Source organism: Limanda limanda, chromosome 3 (assembly GCF_963576545.1).
Source record: "Limanda limanda chromosome 3, fLimLim1.1, whole genome shotgun sequence".
NCBI lineage: Eukaryota > Metazoa > Chordata > Actinopteri > Pleuronectiformes > Pleuronectidae > Limanda > Limanda limanda.
Window position 1 is genome coordinate 912,501 of NC_083638.1, and position 13,260 is coordinate 925,760.

General features: G+C 46.4%; 1 protein-coding gene across 1 annotated transcript in view; it reads right to left on the reverse strand.

Annotated features, from left to right (window-relative positions):
* The window catches only part of LOC132998036 (multiple epidermal growth factor-like domains protein 10), an 84,618-nt gene that overhangs the window by 40,690 nt on the left and 30,668 nt on the right, over positions 1 to 13,260 (reverse strand). Inside the window, exons 7-8 of the mRNA XM_061067521.1 lie at positions 2,158 to 2,404; positions 812 to 932 (exon numbers count right to left, since the gene is read on the reverse strand). Of these exons, the coding sequence (XP_060923504.1) occupies positions 812 to 932; positions 2,158 to 2,404 (368 nt within the window). The remainder of the gene's footprint in view (positions 1 to 811; positions 933 to 2,157; positions 2,405 to 13,260) is intronic.

Here is a 13,260-nt window from a genome sequence, read left to right on the forward strand (position 1 = left end):
AGAGGACCAGAGGACCAGAGGACCCAGAGGACCCAGAGGACCCAGAGGACCAGAGGACCAGAGGACCCAGAGGACCAGAGGACCAGAGGACCCAGAGTCCCAGAGGACCAGAGGACCCAGAGTCCCAGAGGACCAGAGGACCAGAGTTCCAGAGGACCAGAGGACCAGAGGACCAGAGGACCAGAGGACCAGAGGACCAGAGGACCAGAGGACCCAGAGTCCCAGAGGACCAGAGGACCAGAGGACCAGAGGACCCAGAGGACCAGAGGACCAGAGGACCCAGAGGACCAGAGGACCAGAGGACCCAGAGTCCCAGAGGACCAGAGGACCAGAGGACCAGAGGACCAGAGGACCAGAGGACCAGAGGACCAGAGGACCAGAGGACCAGAGGACCCAGAGTCCCAGAGGACCAGAGGACCAGAGGACCAGAGGACCAGAGGACCAGAGGACCAGAGGACCAGAGGACCCAGAGGACCAGAGGACCAGAGGACCAGAGAAGACCTGAAGAATGAATCTGAGAAACAACCAAAACAAACTGAATGTGCAAAAACAGAAACAGCGATCAGACGAGTCATTGTGTTTCTACGGAAACAGCTGAGTCACTTTGTTAACTTCTACATGGCAAAGTGTGAATATGAATGATGAATAAAATTAGATTTAAATAAATGTAACTTCAGGGAGAAAGCACTGTAAAAACTAAACTTGTTGAACCTAAATTGAGAACTTGTGTTGAAATCAAATAAAATATGAAACGTGATCTCCAGCAGTGATGCACATGAGTGGTGTTGAGCGTGGGGGAAAGCGGTCGTACCACCCAGCCGGCGGGACACGAGCACTCTCCGGTGACGTGATGACACGCCCCCCCGTTCTGACAGGGGCAGCGCTGCTCACACTGGGTTCCGTGTTTCCCTGGAGGACACGGCTCCTCACAGCTGGAGACAGAAGAAGAAGAAGAAGAAGAATCACTGGAGGTTCAGGCTGTGGAACACGTGAAGGTTTCTGATCATCAGAGCCTCTGTCTCTAACCCTAACCCTAACCCTAACTAACCCTAACCCTAACCCTAACCCTAACCCTAACCCTAACCCTAACTAACCCTAACCCTAACTAACCCTAACTAACCCTAACCCTAACCCTAACCCTAACCCTAACCCTAACCCTAACCCTAACTAACCCTAAACCTAACCCTAACTAACCCTAAACCTAACTAACCCTAACCCTAACCCTAACTAACCCTAACCCTAACCCTAACTAACCCTAAACCTAACTAACCCTAACTAACCCTAACCCTAACTAACCCTAACCCTAACCCTAACCCTAACTAACCCTAACCCTAACTAACCCTAACCCTAACTAACCCTAACCCTAACCCTCTGTTATAAACATTCTACTGATGCTATCGTGTTTATTATGGGTAAGAAGTAGATTAAATGAAATCTGCATTAGTATAAAAGTGATGAATCATTAAACTGAGCAGTGGAAGAAAATATCTGTGTGTAACGGTGCCAGATCGCTGCAATTTAAGATTGTGCACCGTTTACAAATCTCTCCAACAAAAGACATAAAATGAACTCTCACCTGCATGTTTAAAATGTTAAATCTCAGTGGGCACCTATGGGTGTTTTGCAAGATTTGAAAAAAATATTTGGTGTGGTGTTGCACATGGATCCTCTTTCCTTAATCCTGGGTTACACCAGTCAGGTACTATTGTGGATTCCAGCGCTGCCAGACTGTATAATATCCTCACATATGCAGCAAGGAAGAATACATTTTTGTCTTGGATAAGCGACAAACCCCCGACTAAATCGAACTGGCACAAGATAATTATGGAATGTTTTCCCCTTGAGTCCCTGACCTGTCTGCTTCACTCTCCAGAGGGACAGTTTATGAATATTTGGATCCATATCTTCACTTTTCCAGCTCTACAGAGGCTTCACTGCTCTCGAATGTTGTCCTCGGCTAGCCTTAGGCTCTTTATCTTTATCTTGTTGTCATTGCACTGATTGGGTGAATGTGAGTTGTAAGTATGAGTGTTGTTCTATTGTTGTTATGTCAATATATAAAAAGCTCAATAAACATTTGTAAAAAAAAAAAAAAAAAAACTGATCAGTGGTAACATGTCTCTCTGAAAGCAGAGCGAGCAGCTGAGGGTCACTCACAAGGCTCCGGTGTATCCGGGTGCACACAGGCACTCGCCGGTCTGGTGCTGACAGGTGGCGCCGTTGAGGCACTGGCTCTCCAGCTGGCAGTCTTTCCCGTAGAAGCCGGCGTCGCAGGGCTCCTCGCAGCGCCAGCCCTGGAACCCGTCGGTGCACACGCAGGCGCCGGTGATCGGGTTGCACTTGGCGCCGTTACGGCACTGACAGCGGTTGGTGCAGTGGGGGCCCCAGAAGTCGCTCTCGCATCCTGGACAGAGGAGGGAGGGTCAACAGGGGATTAAAGACGTGAGGTCAGAGGGAGGAGGGGGAAAGATTTCCCAGAATTATTCTCTGAAAGTCGACTTTCAACCAGATGATGATCAGTCAGGTTTCAGTTCACATCCACGTGTCCACACTCACATCACAGGTGGAGACGTAACATCAGACTGACCTTTAACCTTTAACCTTTAACCTTCTACTCAGTCCATCAGTCAGTACTTGAGCTAGAATAATTTAGATTCTCTCAGTTCATGATGTGACGTCTCAGTGTTTATGATCTTTGATGAGCATCATCTCATGTCCCTCGAAATGTAAAACACCTCAACATCAACATTTAGTTTGAGAAATACTGAGAGAAGGTCGACTTGATTTGTGTAAATTCTTGTGCTTATACCAACAAGCTGTTGACCAGTGAAGACCAGTGAAGACCAGTGAAGACCAGTGAAGACCAGTGAAGACCAGTGAAGACCAGTGAAGACCAGTGAAGACCAGTGTTGTTCTGAGTCTTCATTAACAGCAGAGTGATATAATGGTTGACTCTGCGTGAGGCTCATCATCAGATTGTGACGGCAGTGAACACATGACGTTCACCAGCTGTGATCACATCCTTCTCTAACTCTCAACCCACAAGAAGCAAAGACAACCAACAGGTCCCAGTTTGATCTGATGCAGAAGAGAGATTCGATGGAATAAAACACTGCACTGCTTAAAACATAAGAAAGTTAGAAAGTTTCCACACTTGTTTCTGACGTTTTTACAGAATATTTCTGACACATTTCCAGTTTGCAGCTGCAGAGACGTTTCTGTCTCCTCCAGTCGTCGTCCACACGACGGCAGGAGGAGACGAGACGAGTCCTGTTGCTCAGTAAGTGTAGGACGCTTCTGTGGGACACACGTCCTCCTCACATTTCAATTTAACACCTGCTGGTTACAATAAGAGTCGGAGTCTGTGAGCAGGTGGAAACAATCTGAGAGTGTGAAGTGGAGACGAATGAAACCACGAGTCGACAGCTCAGATCAGAACTGGAGCCGACGACTGAGCTGGATTTGCATAAAACTGTGGATGATGAATTTGTGCTGAAAGTGAAACGCTGCGGCTCAAGGTGACCTCTCGTCTGCAGAGATGTTTCTACTGATCCACAGAGCTACTCTCAAACATTCCATAAGGATCGTTCACCATGATAAATGTCTCACAGTTTTCAAAGATTTATACAGAACTTCACCATGTTACGTTATTTCCTGACATGGAGACGTCATAATGACTTAATTCCTACGATATCATCATAAAATATTTTATGATCTATTTAAGCTTTAGGTCGTATAGTTCTATAGGATGAAGAGATACTTGGAAATATGAATTTATTAAGTTATTTCACTTCATTGTTACGTCTTTATGACGGCTGCTCTCAGACGTGAAGTGAACTCATTTGTTCCTAACATGTTCCTAACGTGTTCCTAACGTGTTCTTGACGTGTTCCTCACATGTTCCTCACATGTTCTTGACGTGTTCCTAACGTGTTCCTGACATGTTCCTCACATGTTCCTCACATGTTCCTGACGTGTTCCTAACGTGTTCTTGACAAGTTCCTAACGTGTTCTTGACGTGTTCCTAACGTATTCCTGACATGTTCCTGACGTGTTCCTGACGTGTTCCTGACATGTTCTTGACATGTTCCTGACGTGTTCCTGATATGTTCCTGACGTGTTCTTGTCGTGTTCCTAATGTGTTCTTGACGTGTTCCTAACGTGTTCTTGACATGTTCCTAACGTGTTATTGACGTGTTCCTAACATGTTCCTAAAGTGTTCCTTACATGGTCATCACATGTTCCTGACGTGTTCCTAACGTGTTCTTGACGTGTTCCTAACGTGTTCCTGACATGTTCTTGACGTGTTCCTGATGTGTTCTTGACGTGTTCCTAACGTGTTCCTGACATGTTCCTGACGTGTTCCTGATGTGTTCTTGTCGTGTTCCTGACGTGTTCCTGACATGTTCCTGACATGTTCCTGACATGTTCCTAACATGTTCCTGACATGTTCCTGACGTGTTCTTGTCGTGTTCCTGACGTGTTCCTGACTTGTTCCTGACATGTTCCTGACATGTTCCTAACATGTTCCTGACATGTTCTTGACATGTTCCTGACGTGTTCCTGACATGTTCCTGACGTGTTCTTGTCGTGTTCCTGATGTTATCCTGACGTGTTCCTCACATGTTCCTCAAATGTTCCTGACGTGTTCCTCACATGTTCCTGACGTGTCCCTGACGTGTACCTGACGTGTTCCTAACGTGTTCCTCACATGTTCCTGACGTGTCCCTGACTTGTTCCAGACTTGTTCCTGACGTGTTCCTGACATGTTCCTGACGTGTTCCTCACATGTTCCTGACATGTTCCGTACTTGTTCCTGACTTGTTCCTGACGTGTTCCTCACATGTTCCTGACGTGTCCCTGACGTGTTCCGTACTTGTTCCTGACTTGTTCCTGACGTGTTCCTCACATGTTCCTGACGTGTTCCTGTCAGTTGTTCTGGGTCCTGAAGGTTTGAATCACAGACTGTAAACGAGGCTCAGAACTGAGTGACCTCCTGGATGTGGCGTCTCTTTGTCCTGACCACACGTGACCATGGCGGTGAACAAACCTCACAACCAGCCGCCTGCACGGTGGCGTGCGGCGTGATGGATGCAGGAACTCGTGCGGTTTCCTCCATTCATCAGCGCAGTCGTCCCATCAGGCTGAAGCAGCAGAAAACTCAGCGTTTAGCATTTTAATTCTCTAGACCGCTGCCTCCACACGGAGCTGCTGAATGAAAAGAGCACGGACCAGAGCGTCTCCTCCAAGAGATTCTTATTTACTGAAATGAAATCTGCGTGTGACTGGGCGCAGCCAGAAGAATGAAATGTCAAACACTTTAAACCCACAGAGAAGATGTATCACAGCTAAAGTGGATGAATCACAACCGGAGGAAAAGAGATGAAAACGAGAGCAGATGGAAGGTTGTATTTTATATCATCTCTGATAACTTGAATCAAAGCACGATTATGTCTGATTAACATTCAGAGGCTGAACTGGAGGAAAAGAAGGTTCCAGAGAGTGAGAGGGAACGTTCTGAAGAGAGTGAGCGTCTCGTGGTTCCTCGGGTTAGGGTTAGGTTCCACTTCACCTCCACGTCTTCACCAGTAGAACTTAGACGTATGTCCTCTCACTATTGACAAAATGAAGCCGATATCTGTCTTGAGAATCAGATCTGGAGATCACATCCCAGTCCTGAGTCAGTCTCATCTGTCAATCATCACGTCTCCGCCTGTTTTTATATCATCAAATAACTGATTAAACTCAAACTGATCGGAAACACTTGAACAAACATCAGAGAGAAGAAGGACCTGAAACCAGAGAAACATCTTTACAAACATTTATTAAACGTCTGCTCTGATTTGTTAGTTTGGTCCATGTCCCGTCTGCTAACCTGGAGGAGGAGGAGCTTATGACCTGTTGGGAGGAGTCATGTCCTCGAGCTGATGACGTTTGTCCCGAGGATCTCAATCGTTCGTGAGTTGTGACTGAACTGTCTCAGTGAGGTCACCTTTGACCTTTGACCCCAACCCCTCCCAGTTCCTCCTGGAGACAACGTGCTGAAGACGGAGAAGCTGGAAACACGAAGCTTCTGACATGAGGAGGAACCAGGAGAAAGTTGTTCTGACTGCCCCCCCCCCCCCCGACCCCCCCGACCCCGGCGGTGGTCTCAGGCCCGGCGGTGAATGTTTCCTCAGGTCGGGGGGGTGGACAGAGAGCGACGAGCAGACAAAGCTTAAATCTGACTCTCTCCCTCCCTCTCGATCTCTCTCTAATTTCCTCTCCTCCTTTGTCTCGCTGCTCCTGTCCTCCCTCTCCTCCTTTCTTCCTCCCCTCGTCTGTCTCTCTCTCTTTGAAAGAGAGGACTTCTCTTTATTTCTCTTAACGAGTCCGCCAGCAGAGTCAAATCCTTTATCCTCTCACAGACTCAATTATTCAGCAGCAAAGAGTCCAAATGGAGAGACTAATGACTTTGATCAGGAGCGGCTCTCTGGCACTGAATTAACAGCAGAGTAATGGAGTGAGAGAGGGAACTCTTTCAGGACGGGTCCTCCTTCTCTCTCCTGTGGCAGATAACCTTCTTCCTCTCACACTCGCTTTCTGAGGCTTCCACCTGAGCAGCTTCACTTCTCTCCTCGGATTCGAAGGAACATCGATTTTCCCCTTGAAGAAATTGTAACACAGTTTTTCAGTAAATAAGATTTGAATTGATTCTGACGTCCTCTCGTTCGTTGAGTTACTTCTGCACCAAAGAGATGAAGAAGAGAAGGTTTCACTGCTGTCACGTGTTCGGTTTGATAGTTTGCAGGATTATGTAAAAAACGACTGAAGTGAATTAAATCTTGTTCCGGTTCTGGATCAGCGAGAGGATCCAGAATTCTGTGATTTGCTGCAGCCGGCCTGGATCCACGTGACTGAATCTATGTGACTGAATCTACGTGAGTGAATCTACGTGACTGAATCTACGTGACTGGATCTACGTGACTGGATCTACGTGACTGGATCTACGTGAGTGAATCTACGTGACTGAATCTACGTGACTGGATCTACCTGACTGAATCTACGTGACTGAATCTACGTGACTGGATCTACGTGACTGGATCTACGTGACTGAATCTACGTGACTGGATCTACGTGAGTGAATCTACGTGACTGAATCTACGTGACTGGATCTACCTGACTGAATCTACGTGACTGAATCTACGTGACTGGATCTACGTGACTGGATCTACGTGACTGGATCTACGTGACTGGATCTACGTGACTGAATCTACGTGACTGAATCTACGTGACTGGATCTACGTGACTGGATCTACGTGACTGGATCTACGTGACTGAATCTACGTGACTGGATCTATGTGACTGAATCTACGTGACTGGATCTACGTTACTGGATCTACGTGACTGAATCTACGTGAGTGAATCTACGTGACTGCTGGATCTACGTGACTGGATCTACGTGACTGAATCTACGTGACTGAATCTACGTGACTGAATCTACGTGACTGAATCTACGTGACTGAATCTACGTGACTGAATCTACGTGACTGAATCTACGTGACTGGATCTACGTGACTGAATCCACGTGACTGGATCTACGTGACTGAATCTACGTGACTGGATCTACGTGAGTGAATCTACGTGACTGCTGGATCTACGTGACTGGATCTACGTGACTGAATCTACGTGACTGAATCTACGTGACTGAATCTACGTGACTGAATCTACGTGACTGAATCTACGTGACTGAATCTACGTGACTGAATCTACGTGACTGGATCTACCTGACTGGATCTACGTGACTGAATCTACGTGACTGGATCTATGTGACTGGATCTACCTGACTGGATCTACGTGACTGAATCTACGTGACTGAATCCACGTGACTGAATCTACCTGACTGGATCTACCTGACTGGATCTACGTGACTGAATCTACGTGACTGGATCTATGTGACTGGATCTACCTGACTGGATCTACGTGACTGAATCCACGTGACTGGATCTACGTGACTGAATCTACGTGACTGGATCTATGTGACTGGATCTACCTGACTGGATCTACGTGACTGAATCCACGTGACTGAATCTACGTGATTGAATCTACGTGACTGGATCTACGTGACTGCTGGTGGACGTGTGAACTTCAGATGTTTGAGTTCACACTCGATCTAAACTGGATCCACTTCAACGTTTGTGATGTTTTTTTTTGCTGCAGTTGAGAAAACAGGGTTTGTTTTTTATCGTCTCCCCTCGTTGATCTTGTTTGTCTCATTTCACCACGAGCTGTTCAGACTAATTGTCAAACTGCTGAAGCTGAGTCGAGTCTCATAAACACACTGATCATTAAAAACACAATTCAAAGCTCAATAAGTCGTATTTTAAATTATATTGTCATAGAAGTGAGTTCAGCTTATTGCCCAAGAACTCAAGTATTTACAAGTCACTTCTTCACCGAGCTCCTTATCGTTCTTCTTTATCCGTGTTTGAATCCACCTGATGAATCCACCGTCTCCTCCAGATCCTGAGAGGAACCCCGGCTCCTCAGCTGCTAAATGTCCGTCAGATGTTTGTTGCTCAAGGGAATTGAGGCAGCAGCTTCTCTGATCCCACAAGGATGGTAAAACTCACGGGGAAGTGTAGGAGCGTTTCACAGGACTTTAGGGGCTGTAGAATCAGCTCCTCTCTCCTCCTCAGGTTGTAACTTCCTCATCTCCTCCATCGTTAAGGTAGAAATATTGATGATTAACGAACCTGCGACGTGCTGCTGCTGCTGTTTATATTTCTCTAAGGTGCAGCTGCTTTATTTACTTGAAGGTTTTCCAGAGGAGCGGTGAAGCTGCTACAAGTCAAACAGCTCGTTTCACATCATAATAAGGTTAAACCCACTGTGAGCTCAGCTGATAAGAAACACATCGAAGGGAGAAATGAACTCATTCCACAGCGTTCGAATGTGAGGCTCATGATGACAGCGTGGATATGAACATTTAATACAGCTCCTATTTTACAGTTGTGTAGATAAGTAGGTAATGTCTACACACACACACACACACACACACACACACACTAACTGTGCCTGGCTGATTGATGTCGTCACTAAATCGAAAGCTGCACCTACTTAAAATGCTGCTGCTCTCGTCTCTGCGAGTGTTTGTGAAAGTAACACAAACATCTCAAGGCTTCGTTGTGCAGCTCGTTCAACACACAAGAAGTTATGTAAATGTAATAATTCATCTTTAGTCACGATCCAGTGGACACAAGTGGTTTTTCTGTCATTATCTGGATTTGACCTGAACAACAACAACACGTCCATAGTCTCCAGGGTCAGGATCCTTCACACAGACAGACGTGTCTCCACTTCGTCTCACTTCACCTATATTAAGACAAATCGGCCATTTTGTGATCTGAACGTCATGTGGATGGTGGAGCGAAGCCGTGGTAACGAGGTGACACCGACACAAGCACTCAGCCAATCATGAGCCGGCCTCAGCTGTCAATCATGATGTCAAACATCAGTGAGATAAGAACCACCTGAAATGACAGAAACCTTTATTTAACAATTACTTTGACTGTTTAGTTTGGTCCACGTCCCACATGCTAACATGGAGGAGGAGGGTATTATGAGCTTTACTGCAGCCAGACACCAGGGGGCGATCAAGACGCTTTAAATGCTTGAAAATGAATCTTCTGTTTTCAACCAGTGTCAGAAAATTCAAAAACCTCCACAATTAATTTAGATTTTTAGCGTATTTCCTGATGATGAGTGATTTCATGAGATGTGAGTGAGTCCAGTCAGTAACAAGGTGAAAGTGATTAACTCTATGAAATTAATAAAACACGACTTGAATCAGCAGCGTTTGAGCGACAGGGTTTTAATTCTCAGTGAACTGCATCAGAGTGAACGAGCTGCAACAAGAGAACATTGATCCTCGAGCGACTGGAGACTCAACACAGAGTTTATCCAGTTATCTGTCTATTTGTCCATTTGTGGGACTGAAGGTGCAGCAGACACACACAGACGTGACAAACAGACACACACATCACACACATCACACACATCACACACATCACACACATCCCTCTGACTCTGATCTAATGACCTTAGAAAGGACTGAACTCCTCATCGCACAGTTCATTCAGGAAACAACATCTGTAAACGAATACTTGTTCTTTTATGTAGTAATTAATACATTTGACAGATTAATGTACTGTAAATCTGTGCAGAGACTTCATTGGATTTGGAAACGTTCAATATAAACTTTAAATAAACAGATCTGGGATTCATAAACCCGATGATGTCTTCGGTCATGAGCAACAAAAACTGATTCTCCAGAAATACTAAACTATGATGGAGGAAAAAGATGAGTGAGTCTGTTGGAATCAACACTTTCCCCAGACAAGTTATGAAGTTATCAACTCTTTACGACTAAAATGTCACGAAATTCAATGACTTTCAAATAAAAAATGAATTCCGCAAACGTGAACAAAGATTTCTGATCGTTGAGAGAATTCTTCTGAGGCTGTAAACACACAAAACTCATACGAGGTCAGAACGACTCCATTTGAAGGCAAATTCATTCATTCCATGAAAAGTCTATTAAATATGTGGTTTTGTTAAAGAATGTTCTGATGAACTCGGTGGGAACATTTTCAGAATGACTCATTAAAACCAGTTCATTCAAAATGTGAGAAATTAGCAGAAAAATAAACCTCATTTCCATAAAGAATGAGAAACTGTGGCTGCGTCTGGAACCAAAGACGCATTTGTAACTTCTGTTATGTTTATTCATATTTTCAACATCTACAACTAAACTTCTGTTCAAACACAGATCAGTTTGTTCCACTATCGCAAAACTAGAGGAAAATCAAACAGATTCTTATCGATGGCTGATAACTGATCTATAGAGCTTCAATAAAAGGGATTGATTCACCATGAGTACAGCTGCTGTAGTTATACACAGACACACACAGACACACACAGACACACAGACACACACACACACACACACACAGACACACACACACACACAGACACACACACACACACACACACAGACACACACACACACACAGACACACACACACACACACGTGTCGCCACTAAACGTCTCGTTACAGGATGAATAAATGATGATGAAGTTGTTCAGTCGTCCAAGTCGACTTCAACACTTCACCCTGTCAAGATGCTGGAGATCAATGAGGCTGACAGCCAATCACAGGCCTCCCTCAGCTGCACTGCTGGGCACGAGCCAATCCACGGTGCAGTCAGGGCACGCACACACAGACACACACATACACACACAGACACAGACACACAAACACCCTCGAGCTGAAGTCATTCAATTTTAATTCAATTGCATCTCTGTCAGAAGGAAACAGAAACAATCTGTGATACTTGTTTTCATGACTTCATGTCGACACCTTCAGCGATAAGCAGGCGCTGGCTGGCCCAATATAATCTATTATTAAATACGCTGCTCTTAAATTTATTCCAAACAAATTGCCATTGTTGCCTCCGTAAACACAACGACAATAACTTCCTCTGCGGCAGAGTAGAGCGTGTGGCTGTAATCTGCTCCACTCGTTATGGAGCTGGAGAAGAGAATCATCGGTTCCACTTGGAAACGATGATTACAGTCGAGGAAATCACACGTTGAGCGGAGAGGTTCCACCGAAGGTCAGCGGGAAATATATACAGTCATGAAGTACAGTTCATTTATGTTTCCACGAGCAGCCACGTTCTGCCCGGCGCTCCTCGGCTGTATGCAAGGCCACGCCGCTCGCCGCTCGCCGCTCGCCGCTCGCCACTGAGGAAAGTGTTTTCATCAGCGGCTGTCAGACGCTCGCTGACAAACGAGTAAACAATCGTTTCTAACAGGAGCCGAGCGTTTCTGTGGCGAGACGATTTCACCTCCAAATACACAAAGCTGCAGGAAACGTCCAGTGGGTTGTGATGGAGCTGGTTAGTGAGAGTCAGAGACACACACACACAACACACACACACACACACACACACACACACACACACACACACACACACACACACACACACACACGACCCACACACACACACACACACACACACACACACACACACACACACACACACACACGACACACATACACATACACACACACACACACACACACACACACACACACACACACACACACACACACACACACACGACCCACATACACACACACACACACACACACACACACACACGACCCACATACACACACACACACACACACGCACACACACACACACGCACACACACACACGCACACACACACACACGCACACACACACACACACACACACACGACCCACATACACACACACACACACACACACACGCACACACACACACAGACACACACACACACACGACCCACACACACACACACACACACACGCACGCTTGTGTTTAATTCAGAGCCATTGATTTCCTATTTTCAATTAATAATAGTAATTAGTGGCAGCATATTTCAGGCTGGGTCGATGAGGTGGGATGTGGGGGGGGTCGGGGGCGGGGTCGGGGGGGTGGATGTGGGGGGGTCGGGGGGGTCGGGGGGGGATGGATGACACAGTTTACGGATCACAGGCCCAGAACAAAGTCTCACTTCACGCTGACGGACTCGGAGCTGATTGAGTTTCTACAGATTCTCTAACGAGGACATTTTCACGTCCTGATGATTCGACGCCGAGCGGATCGATACCACAAGCATCATCATCGGGGGGGGGGGGGGACTCACTGTGTCATCATCAGGACCTCGGGGGGGGGGGAACTCACTGTATCGGACCCCAGAGCTCGACCTCTGTCTCGCTGGTCGTCTTCTGTAAGACGGAATAATTACCGTCGTTAGCGTCTGAGGCCTGATGATCAGAGTCACATGACCTGCTTCCTGTGTGTGTGTGTGTGTGTGTGTGTGTGTGTGTGTGTGTGTGTGTGTGTGTGTGTGTGTGTGTGTGTGCTGGGCGGGTTCAGGCCGAGGCTTCCCTCTCTCTTCTGAGCTAATTGCATTTTAATGATCTTTCCTTTTTATGTAAACTTGGGGCATGAACTCTGAGTCGAGGTGTAACGTCTCCTGGCAGCTGATGGTCCCGCCCACACGCTGACACACACAGGGAGGTGGGGGGGGGCTCCGTCGGGCCGGGGTCAGAGGTCGGATCGTTATCCCCCCCCCCATCACACTATGATGTGTTGATCCAGAACGACTCCTGGTCATTATGGTTTGACCTGATGTCACATGACGACTGTTTCAGAGTCTG